The sequence below is a fragment of the Hyperolius riggenbachi genome, chromosome 12 (assembly GCF_040937935.1).
Source record: "Hyperolius riggenbachi isolate aHypRig1 chromosome 12, aHypRig1.pri, whole genome shotgun sequence".
NCBI classification, from domain to species: Eukaryota; Metazoa; Chordata; class Amphibia; order Anura; family Hyperoliidae; genus Hyperolius; species Hyperolius riggenbachi.
The window spans coordinates 51072857-51092765 of NC_090657.1; the positions used below are offsets into that span (position 1 = coordinate 51072857).

Here is a 19909-nt window from a genome sequence, read left to right on the forward strand (position 1 = left end):
TTTAAACAGTACCAGTTGCCTGGCAGCCATGGTGATCTTTGGCTGCAGTAGTGTCTGAATCACACACCTGAAACGAGCATGCAGCTAAGTCAGAGCATGCTTGTTCAGGGTCTATAAACAGTGGCTGGCTAGTGTACTGATTAAAGTGAACCAAGCACCATTTTTAGCCCCACAGCATCTCAATAGCACATTAAAAACACTTACTAACCACGCGGCTCACTACTAAAAAAAAATCAATTTTACCTCTTCTTTTTACATTTAAATGTTCTTTAGAGGCCCTTATTGCCTTACTTCCATGGCCTGCTGTCCACAGAAAGAGCAGGCAGATAAGGAATGCTGTAATTAGTAGTAGCAATGAGCAAACAAAACTTTCATCAGCAGGGGTGGGTGGGGAGGTAGGACACTGTACTTCAAACAGTTTAGAGAGTCACGCTTGGTTACATTCACACCTTACCGTGAATAAATAAGGGGAAGGGTAAAAATGTCCTCTCTGCCTCTGAGGGTAGGAACACACTAGGCAGAATCGCATGAGTTTTCCGCATAGCACATAGGCTATCATTCATAAAAGCAGTGCGGTAAAATACCGCATTCCGTAGTTTAGACTTCTGTGTGCTCATTTATAAAAACTAGGCAGGCGGTAGGCTGGCGGTATGTTTGCATAACATGAGAAGCTGCAGAGTTGATACATTTTTTTTTTTCCTCCAGAGACAGCATTACTATAGAAGAGGCAGTCCCAGCATCCCTCTCCTTGCCCTGAATCTGTCTATTAGTCTTTCTAAACAATCTATTTAATTGCCACAACTTAGAGGAACTTCAAAAAAATGTTACACATGCAGGCTTTCTGATGTGAAATAGATCTGAAAACAGGTACCCAAGGGGTTAAAAAACACAGCCTTGGTATTCCGGAATGCCTTTTTTTGCTCTGCTCTCACTGCTGCTGCCTGGGAGGTCTGTCTCATTGGCTTAGCTGTTCTCAGCATGGTTATTGCTACTTCAAAGGGAGTGGTAATCTCCGTGCTGATACCGCTTGCTCTAATCTTTATGAATTGACATAAAGGCGGTAATTTATCGCTCTGCTCCGGAATGTCAGCTTTTCATGCGGAAACAGCTTTTATGAATAAACACTTTGCTAAGTGCTCGGTAATTGTAGCTTTTCATGCGGAAACAGCTTTTATGAATAAACACTTTGCTAAGTGCTCAGTAAATTCAGCTGTTTTCAGCATTTACGCATGCGGAAATGCTTTATAAATGATAGCCATAGTGGAAAATGCATATGCGATTCTGCCTAGTGTGTTCCTACCCTAAGGCCCAGTGCACACCAGAACCGCTAGCGGTTTTTGGAGCCGATTTCAGAGCGATTCTAGGTATGTTTAGAAAGGTTTTTTTAAACATACCTAGCGGTTTTGGGTGCGTTCTTTTGTGTAGCAGATTACACATTGTTACAGTAAAAGCTGTTACTGAACAATAACAAAAGCGCCTGGCAAACCGCTCTGATCTAGCGTTTTTCAGAGCGGTTTGTATTTTTCCTATACATTACATTGAGGACAAAACGCTTCAGAAAACCGCAAACGTGCAGCAGGAGGCACATTTGCAGTTTGGATTCAAAACTCAAACCGCTGGGGTGCACCATCCCATTGAAATACATTAGCCAAGCGTATTTACAGGCGGCGGATCGCTCCTAAAACCGCTCAGTGTGCACCGGGCCTTACACAGGAGTCCAGGGTTTAAATCTCTACTCTTCCTGTTCAGTAAGCTAGCACCTATTCAGTGAGGAGACCTTAGACTCCCTAACACCGCAACTGCCTATTCAAAGCAGAGCTCCCCAACCCTGTCCTCAAGGCCCACCAACAGTACATGATTTGCAGAAAACCACAAACATGCACAGGTGAGGTAATCAGTGTCTCAGCAGAGCTGATTAATTACCTCTCTGGATTTCTACAAAACATGCAGTATTGGTGGGCCTTGAGGACGGGGTTGGGGAACACAGAGTGTGCACTACTGGCTGCATCTGGAGTTTGCCAGGAGAAAAGCACAATATACTGAAAATGTTCTGTGTCTTCCTGCCAGGCAATTTGCATTGTTTAAAGAGACTATAGTAAAAAAAAAAAAAGGGTACTTATCCGTTAGCCGGGCGCATCCGGCAGGTGGCGCTGTTGTAGCGAATTTCATTCATGCTTAGTTAACGTAGTGCTGTGTGAATGGAAGCGCCGCAGGTGGCGCTAATTACATTGATACGGCACATAACAATAACAGTGTTAATGGGAACTAATATGTATTTCAAGTGGCCGGAACTGTTACTTAATGCAATTAAAATGAAGGCGGCGGCAATGTAACAGATGAAGCCGCCGCCTTCGTCTGTTCTTAGTCTTCTTCTCCCCCTTTGCCCTCCTCTGGCTTTTATACAATGCTGGCAGCTGGGGGGACATGCGTCTCCCCCCAGAGTCGTTCGTCGCAAGAAAACAAACAGGATTCCCTTCCGCGACGAACGACTCTGGGGGGAGACGCATGTCCACGCAGGCTGCCAGCATTGTATAGAAGCCAGAGGAGGGCAAAGTGGGAGAAGAAGACGAAGAACAGACGAAGGCGGCGGCTTCATCTGTTAAATTGCCGCCGCCTTCATTTTAATTGCATTAAGTAACAGTTCCGGCCACTTGAAATACATATTAGTTCCCATTAACACTGTTATTGTTATGTGCCGTATCAATGTAATTAGCGCCACCTGCGGCGCTTCCATTCACACAGCACTACGTTAACTAAGCATGAATGAAATTCGCTACAACAGCGCCACCTGCCGGATGCGCCCGGCTAACGGATAAGTACCAAAAAAAGTTCCCTAGGGGGTACTTACCTCAGGAGGGGGAAGCCTCAGGGTCCCAATGAGGCTTCCCACTCACCGTAGCTGCAGACAATCCAGCGCTGGCCCCCCCGAAGCATCCCGCAATCCTTGCTCGACAAGCCTGACAAGGCTTGATATATTTACCTTGCCTGGCTCCAGCAGGTGGCGCTGTTGCAGCTCTCAGCACGGAAATAGGCGATCTCTGTGGGGTCCGCTCTACTATGCAGGTACAGGATACTTGCACCTGCACAGTAGAGCGGCCCGACAGTGATCGGCTATTTCCGCTTATCTCCGAGCGGAGAGCAGATACTGCGCCTGTCCTGGAGCCGAGAAGGTAAATACATCCCCGGTGTTCGGAGGGGCACAGCAAGACTGCCGTGTGACACAGGAGGATGGGGTAAGCCTCGATAGGATCCTGAGGCTTCCCCCTACTAAGGTGAGTACCCCCAGGGGAACTTTTTTTTAGTTACAGGTTTTCTTTAAAAGGAAATAAATATGGCAGCCTCCATAACACTCTCAGGTGTGCATTAATTTTGCATGCAATGACCAGCTGAACTCAGCACCTGAGTGGATTGTTGAGAGTAATGCTCCCCCTGTTGGATCATTCATGTATTTCATCTTGGAGACCGTGCAGCAGGAAGATTCTGTGATGGGGGAGAATAGTCGCCCAGAAAAAAATGTGACTCCCTATATCAGAAATGTTATGGTGTAGACATTTTTACAATGAAAACATGTATGTATGGTATGTCCAGTGATTTTATTTTGGGACAAAAGGGAATATTTTTTTAGTTGTAGAAAAATAAAAAATGAAATAAATACAAGATATGTATGTGTGTGTTTTTGTTTTTTTGGATTATACTACTATTACAGAGATTTATTAGAGTAGCCATACTGCTTATAAACAAGTAGAAAACCTAAAGTCAGTCTATGCCTTCCTCCCTGCAGTCTGAACAGTGCGGATAATGCAATACAAGCAGCTGCAAAAGCCATACACACAGAGCCTGAAAACAGACTCCCTAAACTCCGTGCTTCTAGTCATATGATCAGAATTTCTCCCCTCATCCTCCAGGATGGCTATATACATGATAGATAGCTGTTCCTCCCCCAAGGAAACACACCCAATACAAAAATCTGCATAAAGCTGCCTTCTCCACCTCACCCATCAGTTTTGCTGTTTTCCACCTAGGAAACACCCGATACAGGCATTCTGGGGCAGGGACAGGTATGCCATCCTCAGTGGACTCTATATCTGAAGTTGTGGTTTACTCAACCTGAACAAAGGCTGTTTGTTTGTTTTTTGTCTGAAACAGCAGAGCTATCGCTGTACAGCAGCCCTCTTTTATGTCATTGTAAGGATGAAATAAAGAGTTGAAAATTTTTACATAGTGGCAGGTACTGAGCCCTTATGATGTGGCTTTTTGAAGGGCGCTTGATTCTAAGCAAGGGTCCATTAGAACACATAAAATCAATACCAGTACCATTAGGCTGCGCTTCACAATCCTTTCGGCCAAAAAAACTGTTGCACAATCCAATAGTTCAAGTTTCAGGTGGTGCGCACTATTTAGACAACCACGTCCATATACTTCAATATTCCCTATAGTTGCGCTCAATCCCTTGATCCTCACATCCAGATTCCAGGGACCAAAATATTGCACCTTAATGAACAGAGGATATATATAGTGTAATATGCTTTGACAAAAAAGATTAGCACCCTTTTAGTGACAGTCACACTCTGGGAGCAGTGTATATGTATAGACCAGGGTTAGATGCCCGACACCACCTATATCAAGCACTCCCCCCCCTAGTTATCCCTGCTCACCAGCAGCAAGAATACAGCAGGTATCACATCCAGTTCACCGCACTGTTAAATGCTCAATGTTGCAGTCACCAAGGTATATAAGCTTTGGACATAATCTAGGGCTCAAACAAGAAGGATCATGTGTAAAACCGTATATTTAATAAAATTATTAAAAACAGTAATGCCCGTACATGAGAAAACAAGTAAACAGCTTAAATATCACCATCTCTGGATCAGGAAGATAGAACACATTGTGTTTCCACTTTGCTGCATGCTAGGAAATCTTTCGCCTAAGCAATTTACTTCAGACTAAAGGCTCATACACACATCAGACTATAGTCTTTGGAAAATGAAAGATCACAGACCAATCTTACCACCCTTCCTGTAGTATGAGAGCCATAGCTACAGAGTCTATTCTATGGGGCTGAACTCTCCATCAGAAAAAAAATCTTTGCAAGATGCTGCACACACAGATGCTGAACACACTCAAAAGATCTGTAGCTGCAAAAAATCTGTTCCTGCCAAAAATCCATTCCTGCAAATTGCAATGATAGTCTGAAATCTGCAGATCATCATACACACATGATTTAACTGACATTCATCTGCAGATCAAGCAATCATCCGCAGATCTGAAAATCCATCCTGGTGGATCTGATCTGCAGATGAATGTCAGTTAAATCGTGTGTATGATGATCTGCAGATCTCATAGACTTGCAATTTGCAGGAATGGATTTTTGACAGGAACAGATCTTCCTGGCTGCCCACGGCTGGAGGAAGCCCCAGGTAAGTGGATGGGCATTTTTATTTTTTTAAGAGCCACCCTGAACCTTCCCTTTAAGGTGGGATACACACATCAGATAAGTCTTTGGAAAATGAAAGATCACAGACCAATTTTACCCCCTTCCATGTAGTATGAGAGCCATGCCTACACAGTCTATTCTATGGAGCTGAACTCCCCATCAGCTAAAAATCTTTGTAAGATGCTGTACACAAAAATGCTAAACACATGCACACACGGGGATGATACATGGTAGCAAAAAGAGTCACGTCTGAGCATGGCAACCTTCGATGCAACTCCATTGGGGGGGGACCTGTCTGCAGCCAGTGGGCGAGAGGAGCTGACAGGCGGTGAATTCACGGCCTGTTAGGTGCTCCTGGAAAAGATGCCTGTATCAGAATTGGTCATACATTGTACATTTGTAAAGGGGCTGGGACCCGGGGACTGCGGTTACTATAGCCAGAAGTGTATTAAGGCCCAGTTCACACTTGCTTTAGGTGGCATGAAAACTGATCTGATTACTTGTCGATCAAATCAGTTTTCACTTAGTTTGCCTTCTGATGCTTCCATTCAGTTTCCCCACCCCCACAGGGAATTGTGCCCCTTAGAATGGTCTGCATTTGCTAGTGTGAAGAAATGTTCCGTTTTCTCATTGCTCCCAATGCAGCGCTTCAGATTTTGTTTCCGTTCCACTGGGCTCAGCGGTCCAGAAAAATTGGTCCAGCAGCAAACTTGGGGTCCATTCAGCGGATCGTGCGGAATGGATCTGTTGGAACAGACGAAAGTGAACGGATCCATAGGTTAACATTGGATCTGTTACAATCCGTTCCCTTATGATCCGGGAACGGACCATTTTTTTTTTTAACCGTGAACCGTGCCTAAATCGGAATTTACTATAACGAGGTTCTACTGACATGGAAGTGGTAAATTTGGGAAAGCAAAATTAAAATGTGTGTAGCTGGCTTAAAATGTACCTGAGAGGTTATAAATAACAGCATTTATACATACCTGTGGCTTCCTCCAGCCCCATGTTCTTCGAGGGTTCACTCGCAGTCCTCCCAGGCAGCTCCATTCTACAATCTTTCCTGGTAATATGTCCGGTTGCCGTCAGTCGGGACTCACCGTGCACCGGCCGTGCATGTGCAGTGCAGCGCAACTGACAAATACTGCACATACAACCAGTGAAAAACGAATCCGCTCGCTAGGACGGCGAGGGAGTCCCTAATAAGTATATATGCTGCTATTTATAACATATTAGGTTTGATTGAACTTCATCCCAATCAGTAGCCGATACCCCCTTTCCTACAAAAAAATTAATGTTTCTCAGAGATCATCCGGAGCATCTGTGTGGCTGATATTGTGGCGAAACCCCTCCCACAGTGTCACCTTGGAACCTCCAACTGCCAAGTGAGCAGTGTCTTTGTATATGTATAAAATGTATTATGTAAAAAAAAAAATTGTGTATAAAACATTATTTTGGCCTATCACATTGCTAGGGGGTGTGTTTATAGATTAAAGACAGACAGCACCAACTCCTTTTTTTTAAGCTTGCTAGCAGTAAAGATGCTTACCCACAGGTTCATGATAGTTGAAACAACATGAACGAATTACATGGCAATATGCTTGGAAGAACAAAGAGAAATCGAGAGCCCAATATGGTGTAGTATTGTTAAGTTGGTTGTGGTTAAAAGCAAAATATTTAGATATACTCACAAACATGGGTTACCCATAGGCAACCACTTCAAGTGCAGGTGGGGAGTATTAGAACCTGACCCCACTCAGGTTTTTAAGATGTCGCTCTCTGTAGATAGGAAACGGGGTAGCACCCCTCCACCGAGGGTGGACTCAAGATTTCAGCAAGGCTTGGTGTACAGAGGCGCCAGAGTAGAATAAAAACGTTTAAAAACCGTCTAAAAGAGGGGGATGTTCAGGTGGACTTACCTCCTTCAAAAATATAAAACTCAAGTGAGTCACAATATTTCAATACAAAAATATTTTATTGAACTCCACTTAGTGCAATGCGTTTCGCAGGTGTGGTCCTGCTTCATCAGGCAAACAGGAGTATAACTCAATGGGTCTAGATACAGAAAGGAGGCGCTCACTTCTTTATCTAGACCCATTGAGTTATACTCCTGTTTGCCTGATGAAGCAGGACCACACCTGCGAAACGCGTTGCACTAAGTGGAGTTCAATAAAATATTTTTGTATTGATATATTGTGACTCACTTGAGTTTTATATTTTTGAGGGAGGTAAGTCCACCTGAACATCCGCCTCTTTTAGACGGTTTTTAAACGTTTTTATTCTACTCTGGCGCCTCTGTACACCAAGCCTTGCTGAATTACATGGCAAGTATATATATCACGTCTTAACCACTTAAAGTGAACCAGAGACGAAGCACCCTCATTTATTATACCATATATAGCTCAGCCTGCTTGTTATCAGCCCCAATAAAATCCCAGACTGAGCATTCAGCCTGGCTTTGCTCAGGAATCATTATAGCTGAGTCTGTCTTCTCGGATGTCTTTTCAAGCGCAGGCCTGCCCCCTTCTGGCTCTGCTATAATTATTCCTGAGCAAAGCCAGACTGAATGCTCAGTCTGGGATTTTATCAGGGCTGATAACAAGCAGGCTGAGCAGTGAAGAATGAAACAGAGCAGAGTAGGTGTTTTCTCTAATGTTCCCACTGATATATATGGTATAATATGAGGGTGCTTCGTCTCTGGTTCCCTTTAAGCCTCCTTATAGCCGCTAGTCCCTCGCTGTCGACCTACGGTGGGCTGGAGAAAGCCCCAGGTAAGTTCAGATTTTGAATTGAGTTACTGCTCGGAGTCCCTTTAAGGAAGCCCCAGGTAAGTATTGATACCTGAGACACTTCTACTCCCAGGTACACTTTAATGGAAACTTGTGTGTTACAGCTGTATGCACATCACTAATTATTCATCATTCACTACTGGGATTCGTCCAGTTGCTTCATAAACACACAAACATTTAAATTAATCTTGCACACTAATAATTTAATGACTTAATTTTATAAATCATATTTTGTACACATGGATATAACAATTTTAAATATAACACTTACAATAATCGGTAGTTTGCTGCAGCAATTACATAAGGATGCCCATTTAAAGGAACTAAAAAACTAGAGCCATTTTCCTCAGGAGAATAATGTGCAGAGTGGTTTCCATAGCAACTAGTTAGGAGCTCCTCCCCAAGCCTCAGTCAGCCTCCACCATACTCAAATATCCCTCCCTATCCCACTAGGCCACACCCACTATTTCACAGCAACAGGAGGGGAAGGTGAGCAGCTGGGACTTCCACCCTCCCAATAAAGCAGAGAGAAGAGGCTACTGGAGAAGACCAGGTCCTTAGGACTGTGGAGGCCTCATCCATCAGAAGCCCCTGTGTAATGTACTCTCTGGACCTTTGAAGAGATTTCATGTTTATGACAGGGTGTTTGATAGGAGAAGAATCCTCTTTTGTCTTAGCTAGAGGGAAAATAAAAAGTCAACTGCTACTGTTTGAGAGAAATATTGACAAGGTAGGAAATAAGGATATCTTACTATCACATAATTGAAGACAAAGGAGAAAGAAACAAAATAAGCTAAAATAATAAAACTAAAAAAAATATATATATAAAAGTAACCCAAGTGTCCCACTTACAGACACCAAGCTAAAACAGAAGATCAGTGCCTGTAGCAGGCTGGACATAGCTGATAGGCGGCGTTTCTTAGTGTCCAGCCTCCTCTAGGTAGCTTGACAAAAGCATTTTTTTTAGAGGTGCCCGGTATGATCAAACATTTTGATTACTATAAATTGGACAAAGCGTTTCAGGGAGCTTTGCCCAGTTCTTCAGGTCAATATAACAGCAATACCTTGACAGTTTGAATCAACAGTTTAGCGTAATAAGTAAGATAAGGGAAAGGAAGATGTTTTGCTCTAAAACACCTCAAAAATTCCAGTTATGCAGCATAACAAATGTTCATAAAAATTAATTTCAGCATTACATTTATTTCTTCCAACTTTGTATGTCAAAGGATAATGTAGATCAACCTTTTTACACTGGAGGAACCCTTCAAATAATTTTTGGATCTCAGGGAACCCTTGTATGTATTGTGCAGGAGGCATGGTCTTCAAAAGTAGATGTGGCTGTTTATTTCACTACCCCCTATTACAGTGTCTACTTATTACTAAGTTACTCAATCCAATTAGGACCCAATAGAAACAATTGCCTTCCACCCATGATGGTACAATGATAGTTCAGAAAATCCACAGAAGTACGCCCACTCTCCACCCAATAGGTTTCGCCCTTTCGGCGTAAGAGTACCCTTGACAATGCCAAGAAAGACACTGAATAGAGTCTTCTGCTGGCAGCTGGACACTGCAGTCTGCCCAGTGAAGTCTCTCAGACCCAACATTAGTGTGGTAAAGTTTGGAAGCGTCCTCGTACTGTCCAAAATTTACTGTATGCAGCACACTCATGTTTATTGACTCCATAAGGAAGTAGAGCAGGGAGGGAGACAGACCATTTTTACCCGGAGAGGGGCTTAATCCATGGTTACCAACTTTTGTTATCTCAGGTTATGTGGGTAACCAAATAGCAAAGTCAGCACTTGCAGCTTAATACTACTAGGGAAAAGGAATGACAGAGTTTCGGAAAACTCCCACAACTAGACATGATTATGGTCCTTTGGCAAAAGTTTTCCTGTATGCATCAGTGTTTTTTGTTTTTTTTTATGGCATATTGTCCATTTTCAGGAGATCGCCACTGAGGAACAGGAATATTTGCTGGAACTACAATTGTGAGGCTGATTCCTCGTTGCAGTTCCTGTAGTGTCCAGCAGGAGGAGGAAGGCACATGGAGTGATGGATGCTTGAGATGCCCGTGCTACACAAGGTATGGATTGTCCAGGACTGCCACTCCGGCTGCTACGCCACCATCTGCGTGTTCTGTGGCTTTGGTCCGTAGGAGATGTCCTACTCGTTCATTCAGGACCATTTCTCCACCTTGCCTAAGGAGGAAAAGACTCTAATATTAAAGCAGTAACTCCAAATAAAAAACATTTATCAAACGGGAAGGCATCATATTTGATTCAGCATAAGGCACATATACAGGGAGTGCAGAATTATTAGGAAAATGAGTATTTTGACCACATCATCTTTATGCATGTTGTCTTACTCCAAGCTGTATAGGTTTGAAAGCCTACTACCAATTAAGCATATTAGGTGATGTGCATCTCTGTAATGAGAAGGGGTGTGGTCTAATAACATCAACACCCTATATCAGGTGTGCATAATTATTAGGCAACTTCCTTTCCTTTGGCAAAATGGGTCAAAAGAAGGACTTGACAGGCTCAGAAAAGTCAAAAATAGTGAGATATCTTGCAAAGGGATGCAGCACTCTTAAAATTGCAAAGCTTCTGAAGCGTGATCATCAAACAATCAAGCGTTTCATTCAAAATAGTCAACAGGGTCGCAAGAAGCGTGTGGAAAAACCAAGGCACAAAACTGCCCATGAACTGAGAAAAGTCAAGCGTGCAGCTGCCAAGATGCCACTTGCCACCAGTTTGGCCATATTTCAGAGCTGCAACATCACTGGAGTGCCCAAAAGCACAAGGTGTGCAATATCCAGAGACATGGCCAAGGTAAGAAAGGCTGAAAGACAACCACCACTGAACAAAACGCACAAGCTGAAACGTCAAGACTGGGCCAAGAAATATCTCAAGACTGATTTTTCTAAGGTTTTATGGACTGATGAAATGAGAGTGAGTCTTGATGGGCCAGATGGATGGGCCCGTGGCTGGATTGGTAAAGGGCAGAGAGCTCCAGTCTGACTCAGACGCCAGCAAGGTGGAGGTGGAGTACTGGTTTGGGCTGGTATCATCAAGATGAGCTTGTGGGGCCTTTTCGGGTTGAAGATGGAGTCAAGCTCAACTCCCAGTCCTACTGCCAGTTTCTGGAAGACACCTTCTTCAAGCAGTGGTACAGGAAGAAGTCTGCATCCTTCAAGAAAAACATGATTTTCATGCAGGACAATGCTCCATCACACGCGTCCAAGTACTCCACAGCGTGGCTGGCAAGAAAGGGTATAAAAGAAGAAAAACTAATGAAATGGCCTCCTTGTTCACCTGATCTGAATCCCATTGAGAACCTGTGATACATCATAAAATGTGAGATTTACAAGGAGGGAAAACAGTACACCTCTCTGAACAGTGTCTGGGAGGCTGTGGTTGCTGCTGCGCGCAATGTTGATGGTGAACAGATGAAAACACTGACAGAATCCATGGATGGCAGGCTTTTGAGTGTCCTTGCAAAGAAAGGTGGCTATATTGGTCACTGATTTGTTTTTTAATGTCAGAAATGTATATTTGTGAATGCTGAGATGTTATATTGGTTTCACTGGTAAAAATAAATAATTGAAATGGGTATATATTTGTTTTTTATTAAGTTGCCTAATAATTATGCACAGTAATAGTCACCTGCACACACAGATATCCCCCTAAAATAGCTAAAGCTAAACACAAACTAAAAACTACTTTCAAAAATATTCAGCTTTGATATTAATGAGTTTTTTTGGGTTCATTGAGAACATGGTTGTTGTTCAATAATAAAATTATTCCTCAAAAATACCACTTGCCTAATAATGCTGCACTACCTGTACATACATACATACACTATATATATATATATATATATATATATATATATATATATATATATATATATATATATATATATAAATGTGTTTGACTCTAAACTTTATTCCCATCCTTTAAATTGATATATTGCTAATTTTAACCACTTGCCGACTGCCCACTAACTATGGGCGTCGGCAAAGTGGCACCCCCAGGACCACCTAACGCCGATCAGCGGCGGCACCTGGGGGACAGATTAGCCGGGGATGCGCGCGCATCCGCCTGCATTAGGCTCCACCCATTTGCGACGTCAACCCGCCGGCCAATTAGCAGCGACGGCGGGTTGTTAACCCTCGATCTGCCACTAGAAAGTGTATAATACACTTTGTAATGTATACAAAGTGTATTATACAGGCTGCCTCCCACAGCACTCCTCAGACCCCCCCCCCCCTGATCACCCCCTCAGACCACTGTTTGCACCCAATCACCCCCCTAATCACCCATCAATCACTCCCTGTCACTGTCTGTCAACGCTATATTTTAGATTAGGTCCTAAACTGCCCGCCCCCCCCCCCCCCCCGGGGGCTCCTGATTACCCCCCACACCCTCAGATCCTCCCCAGACACCCCCCCCCCCCCTGTGTACTGTATGCATCTATTCTCACCTGTAATCACCCACTGATCACCTGTCAATCACCCCCTGTCATTGCCACCCATCAAATCAGACCCTAACCTGCCCCTTGCGGGCAGCTGATCACCCGCCCACACCCTCAGATTGCCCCCAGACCCGCCCTCAGATCACCTCCCAAGTGCATTGTTTACATCTGTTCTCCCTTCTAATCACCCACTGCTCACCAATCAATCACCCCCTGTCACTGCTATCCATTAGATCAGACCCTAATCTGCCCCTTGCGGGCACCCAATTACCCGCCCACACCCTCAGATCGCCCTCAGACCCCCCCCCCCGATCACCTCACCAGTGCATTGCTTGCATCTATTCTCCCCTCTAATCACACCTTGAGACACCCATCAATCACCTCCTGTCACCCCCTAGCACTCCTATCCATCTGATCAGGCCCTAATCTGCCCCTGCGGGCTTCTGATCACCCGGCCAAACCCTCACCCACCCCACCGCAGTGACAGAACTTTTTTTTCTGATCACTGCTCGTCTCTACGACTGAATTGTGGCTGAGACCAACCATTATGCCACACAATACGCAACCGCCAATCCAAGAAGCTACCACGCCCAGCCTTTTTGGTGGAAACCACTCCAAGTTTCCGAACGTAACATTTTTTGGTTCTTCTCCTTAACATGGGTCTAGTCAAAAAGAATGTATTGCGGTCTTATTGGTCTAGGCTGTGAGTCCTATGGGAGAAAAGCGCTTTACAAATGTTATTGTATTGTACGCACCCAATACATCACATGCCCATGTTCTCTGCTGCCATGTCCAGATCACGATTTGAGAACATCCTGCGCTTCCTGCACTTCAGTGCCAATACAACCTGTCATCTAAGAGGCCACCCTGCTTATGACCGGTTCCACAAAATTCAGCCCCTCAGACCACCTGTCATCAAAATTTGCAGATGCTTATACCCCTGAACAGTCATTTTGAGACATTTGGTTTCCAGACTACTCCTCACGGTTTTGGGCCTCTAAAATGCCAGGGCAGTATAGGAACCCCACAAATGACCCCATTTTAGAAAGAAGACACCCCAAGGTATTCCGTTAGGTGTATGATGAAATTAGTGGAAAATGACACTTTGTGACAAAAAAACAATAAAAATCAATTTCCGCTAACTTTTGACAAAAAAATAAAATCTTCTATGAACTCATCATACACCTAACAGAATACCTTGGAGTGTTGTCTTTCTAAAATGGGGTCATTTGTGGGGTTCCTATACTGCCCTGGCATTTTAGAGGCCCTAAACCGTGAGGAGTAGTCTGGAAACCAAATGCCTCAAAATGACCTGTGAAATCCTAAAGGTACTCATAGGACTTTGGGCCCCTTAGCGCACCTAGGCTGCAAAAAAGTGTCAGATGTGGTATCGCCGTACTCAGGAGAAGTAGTATAATGTGTTTTGGGATGTATTTTTATACATACCCATGCTGGGTGGGAGAAATATCTCTGTAAATGGACAATTGTGTGTAAAAAAAAAAAAATCTAAAAATTTTAATTTACAGAGATATTTCTCCCACCCAGTATGGGTATGTGTAAAAATACACCCCAAAACACATTATATTACTTCTCCTGAGTACGGTGATACCACGTGTGACACTTTTTTGCAGCCTAGGTGCGCTAAGGGGCCCAACGTCCTAGGAGTACCTTTGGGATTTTACAGGTCATTGAGGCATTTAGTTTCTAGACTACGCATGGAAGCTTTAGCCAATTAGAACCTGGGATTCAGGGAAAGTCCAGATTAAGCAGCCATATTGCATCCAACCCCTATAAAAGTAGGAGCTGAAAGCTCATAGTTTGCAGAAGCCCAACAATCTCCCGAGAAGACACACGAGGCAGAAGCTACCTTCCCACACGTGGTTCTAGATCCTAAAGAGATGACAGAGAAGGTTTAATATGCTTAATATTCTGGTGATTTACTTTATTAATTTTTCAGCATTAAGTTTTGTTAAGATGTTAGATGTTTTAGAAGTAATTTTTTATGCTATTTCTTTAAGAAGATTACTACAAGTTTTACACAGCTACTGATACAGATGAGACTACTTTTTCTACATAACACAACTGTTATATTGTTTTTTAAATGTACTTAGAAGATTGATGATCGCTTGGCTATAAAGCCTTGATAAGATGGAATACTGTTAACACTGAAACACTACTTGGAACTGTTCATATTTTGTATATATGCTGTATGATAAGCAAATACAATTTTTTATATAAAATCATATACTGAGTGCTCTGATTCATTTCAAGGTATACCGTCAATCTATAATTACTGTTATAGAGGGTTCAGACCCCACTATGCCAGATTTATATGATAGCAATGCTTTAAGGGCTGGTCCTGCCATATGGGGAAGGAGGAGGAAAGCACTAACCACCAGGGAACTGTATAGGGGAAGAAGGACCACTAGACACCACATAACTTTATAAGGGAGGAAGTTGGCCAGTAGACATTGAGGTTGGCCCACGACTAGGTCCCAGTGTACAATTTCGGCCAACTTTGTATTTGAGTTTGACACGCCTGCTCTAGATAATCCACGTTTCCCCGCCTCCCTCTATTCAGCACTGGGACACATTTGAAGAAGACATTTGCGCAGCCATGCTCTTATCTGTGAATGAACCTGTGCAGGATGCCTCATGTCTATGCAGTAGCACAGAGACGTTTGGACTTCGCTTTTTCCACCGAGCGGCCTAGAAGTCCTGTGCCTGCACAGTGTGTCCGTGCTTTTTAACTGATGGAAGCATGGCCATGAACTTTTGAAAGGGTCCCAGTGCTGGATCAGTGGTCTCAAGGATGATGTGGGAAGCCTCTGGAGAATACAGGAGCTTCCCTCTACTGAAGGTAAGTTTCTGACTTTCTCATTATTTTCTCTTTTCAGGTTTGCTTTAGTAAAAAAAAATAAAAAAAATTCTCTAACTGGATAAACTGGGCAATATCGAGAGGCGGCACCGAAACCGATTCTTACCACCAGAGAGACACTTACCTGACGTAGACCCCAAACACGCCCAGCTCGCTGATGCACTCGGAGACCTGGATTCTGCCGTTGGCTTTCAGGAGACAGTTCCTGACCGGCTGAGGCTTGATCTTATCCATAAGTATGAAAGACGTGCGCTCCGTGCTGTGCTTAACCTTCTCCAGCACCTCCCTTATCTCCTCTCCATAGATATTGTTTCCTGAAACAACAAGGTATCTTGTGTATCTTTCCTGCAAATATAACCTGTCCAAAGGTGCCAATACATCAGACGATGTACGAGCAGATCGACTAAGAGACAAAGTTCTCATTTCTGCATGACATTTCTTGGGAATCTGTATTGTGACGCCGCCTCCACTGCAGCCCCTCCCCCCACCCCAATGTGAATGTGCCCCTTTGTCCATGCATTTACTGCTTTACCTGTTCTCTGTCTCCCACCATGGTCCCCATGCACTGGCCGCATTGCGGGCAGGCTTCCGATGTTAAACATGTGGTGTGTGTGTGAGACGTCACACACAGCACGTGATTTATGGAAGCCCAGCGACAATGAGGACGATGCATGAGGACCATGGCGGGAGACAGAACAGGTAAAGCATTAAAGAGAATCTGTACTGTAAAATTCTTACAATAAAAAGCATACCATTATATTTATTATGTTCTCCTGGGCCCCTCTATGCTGTTTCTGCCTCTCCCTCCTGCAATCCTGGCTTGTAATTGCCATTTTTATGCAGTGTTTACAAACAAAAGACATAGCAAGTGATTTTATGGTATGCAACTGATTAATTTTCCTGGCTGTATGCTTAAATTCTAAATTCTGCATCAATCTGCTTAATTATAAGTGTTAATAATTGGGGCTTCTTCCTGTGTGACTATTTGCCTATTTCAATTCATTAGTCACAATTTGCATATCTTTAGACTGGCCCTGCCCCTGTGTGGCTAGAGTCTAGTGTCTAGTATATTCACAGCTGCAATCAGTCTGCTTGTTAGCATCTATCTAGTCAGTGATATATTAGCAGATCATATAGTCAGCATGACCTTGGTCAGCAGTGTATACATTTAAGGGTATAAATTTAAAGGGTATTAATTTTAAGGGTACTTTAGACAAACCGAATTATACCAGAATTGAGCCAGAAGGGAACGGAAGTGAACTCAAAACTCTGGGCTGTTGTTCATCTACTGATTTTCTACACCCTGCATAGAAGTACCTTCAATACCATATTGAACATACACCATCTAAATATACAGCCAGCTAAATTTAAGCACTGCACACCCGCTTACCAAACTACTGATGGTTTCACCGTGCCTCACCAACCAAACCACTGCTGATCTTCGCTGGCTGCTCCACTGCTGAACTCCCCACCAACTGATCCATCGCCGACCTCCAGACAAGTTACGTCGTAACCAACCAGACACCCCATCTACCAATCACACACAGCTGGGTTTTTTTTTTGCCATCATTGATGATCTGCCAACTTCACTGCTGATCTCCTATGGACTGCTCCTTACCAGATTGATTATTGATGCAACTTTGCTGAACCCCTTCAGCCAAATCATTGGTGACATTTATCTCATCTTGGTCTAACTGCTGTCCCCCTGTCTATGCTTCCACTCTTCACACCCCATCCTACCTTATCCCTTCAGTGCAAAATGTACCCCTTCCCTCCTATTAACTCCCTGACCCCTCCACCATTTCCCAGCTATCTCCCTCATCACCACATGCTCTACCTCCACCTCCTTCTACACCTTGTCCCCTTTCTGTTTCCCCGCACCCTCTCCCCTTCCGTCTTTAGACTTCCTTTTGGCCTTTAACCCCCATGCACCTCCCTTCCCTCCCCCCCCCCCCCCCCCCCACACTCTACCCACACACCCCCTCAGCATAACCTTATTCCTATCCATCCTACCCCTAGGAATTTACTCCCCGTTTCCTGTGGCCTCTGTAATGCCAGGTCCACCCGCAATAAGCTGCTCTCTGGAACTCGCTCCCTCCAGCCACCAGACTCGCCCCCACCTTTAATATCTTCACACAAGCTCTCAAGACTCACCCTTTCATGCTTGCATACCCCCCTACACCAGCACCATAATATGTTCTGTTAGACACCCTCTCAACAGATACACCTATTGTCTCCACCCCCACCCTTTAGATTGTAAGCCTCTGGCAGGGCCCTCCTCCCTAGTGTTTCCAGCTTGATTATGCAATCTTACTGACAATCACCCCTTTTGTGGACTAGAACAATCTCTATTTTGACCTATGACACTGTATTATCAAATCATTTGCATGATCTTGTTTTGTTGTGAGTTTCCTGTATGTCCTACCTTGTATGTTAACCCTTTTATCTATTGTGCAGCGCTGCGTAATATGTTGGCGCTTTATAAATACAATAAAAATTAATAATAATTAATAATACGATGAGAGTAGCTCAGTGTGTGAGTCATACAGAGTGTGCAGGGGGCCTGCAGAGGGTGCGTGTAGCTTATATCCAATCACAAGCAGCACAGCACATTCCAGCCTGAGTGTCTGAGCCCGACAGAGGAGAGAAGATTAGATCATATAACAGAGATAATACAGCCACTGTGCAACTAGAAAAGGCTGCAGTAAGACAGAGCACATTAGAACAGCTATAGGAACATATAGGATAGAAGAAATAAGGCTCAAAATTTTGCTACTGAGTCTCTTTAAATGCATGGGGGGGGGGGGGGGGGGCACATTCGCCTAGGGGAAATTGCACCGAGGGTTTCGTTGTGCTCCTCACGATATCGCATGCCATCACCACCGCACACCCGATTGGCCATGACAGATCAACCCATTACACCGATTTTAGGCCAAAATTGGTAGAATCATCGATCGGGCATGCTTGTGGCAGCAAGGATTTGCATTCGATTAGAGGATACTTATAGAATTGGATGCTAGTTCGGCAGCCAAGTGGACTGATGTATATGCACCTTTAGCATTGTGAACCCCAACACAGCACTAGCAACTGATCAACACCGGCTATACCAAATAGGCACAAGACACTAATAATCACCTCCTCCCTCTCTCTGGGGCTTCAGCACATACTGCTCTGGGTTGGCAAGAGCAATCTTCACAGTCTGATCTCCTTCTTCCCCCTGCATGAGAAGAAGAAAGAATGAGTTTAATTAAACGAATGTTGCAGGAAAATAAGAAGTACCTGTTCCCCTTTGGGACATTCAAAATACTGCTCATTACAGCAGTGCAAGAGAAAAAGATCAAGTGGTTTATTATGCTAGGTACGCTATGTTTGAATTTTCATGGTTGAAGACAACAACTGAAAGTCCTTGAGGGTAATCCCTCCCACTTCCTATATCTATCCTGCAAACATATCACCCCCAAAACCCACTCTGTACTTGTCTACAGGGATCATATGACCACACCCTCTGAGCAGACTGCATGGAACCTCCTTGCCACAGTGTGTGCTGTCTCAATGAAGTAGTTTTGTGACTTTAGCTTCAAAGCGTCCTTACCTGATTCTACCCCAGCCATGTCTTACACACATAAATTGTTCTGCTAATAAACAGTGCCACTTTACCTCACTGACCACACCTGAAGAATGTATTATCTCTGCACCATGGAGGCTACTATCTTGCTATTTGGGAATTATGCAAATTGCTACACCTACAGAACTGATGTTCTTCAGTGAGGCCTGATAGCTGCTGCACACAGTAAAAGGTTATTTCTGCCTCTACTGCTCCCCTATCTGAAATCTGTTTACACTAGAGGAGCAAAGCAGTGTCAGATAGGCAGGCAGGGATGTACACCGAGACTCACAAAGAAAGTGTTCCAGTAGTGCAAATACAACCTATGTATGGAATTGTATTTTTGATTGGAGCTCAAACACAGTTTGTCTGAAGGGGTCCCTAAGTTCAAATATTTTAGCATACATTACAGACACAGGACTACCATTTAACGCTCACGTACAATATCCAAGGAGTACAAGCCTGCAAAAGTCTCCCGGATCCGGGCGACGGCCTCTGGAAGATCAGGCAGGAATTTCTCTAGAACAAGCGGACGGCTCAACTCCTGTTGGACTTTCTTGGTGCCGACCAGTTGGGTTGCTATATCTGGACACTTCACAGCTGTGGATCGCTCCATCATCAGACGGGCTTCCCAACTCTAAACAAATAAAAAAACGTAAGAATATTTAAAGGGAACCAGAAGTAAAGAAAATGATTTCAGGTTTGATATTTCCCTAAGTAGAGGA

At 43.9% G+C, this 19909-nt stretch overlaps 1 protein-coding gene across 1 annotated transcript in view; it reads right to left on the reverse strand.

Moving 5' to 3' along the window:
• Positions 1–8405: 8405 nt before the first annotated feature.
• Positions 8406–19909, reverse strand: part of GSS (glutathione synthetase) — a 40492-nt gene continuing 28988 nt past the window's right edge. The window contains exons 10-13 of the mRNA XM_068263784.1: positions 19627–19821; positions 18716–18797; positions 15705–15894; positions 8406–10424 (exon numbers count right to left, since the gene is read on the reverse strand). Of these exons, the coding sequence (XP_068119885.1) occupies positions 10301–10424; positions 15705–15894; positions 18716–18797; positions 19627–19821 (591 nt within the window). The 3' untranslated portion in view covers positions 8406–10300. The remainder of the gene's footprint in view (positions 10425–15704; positions 15895–18715; positions 18798–19626; positions 19822–19909) is intronic.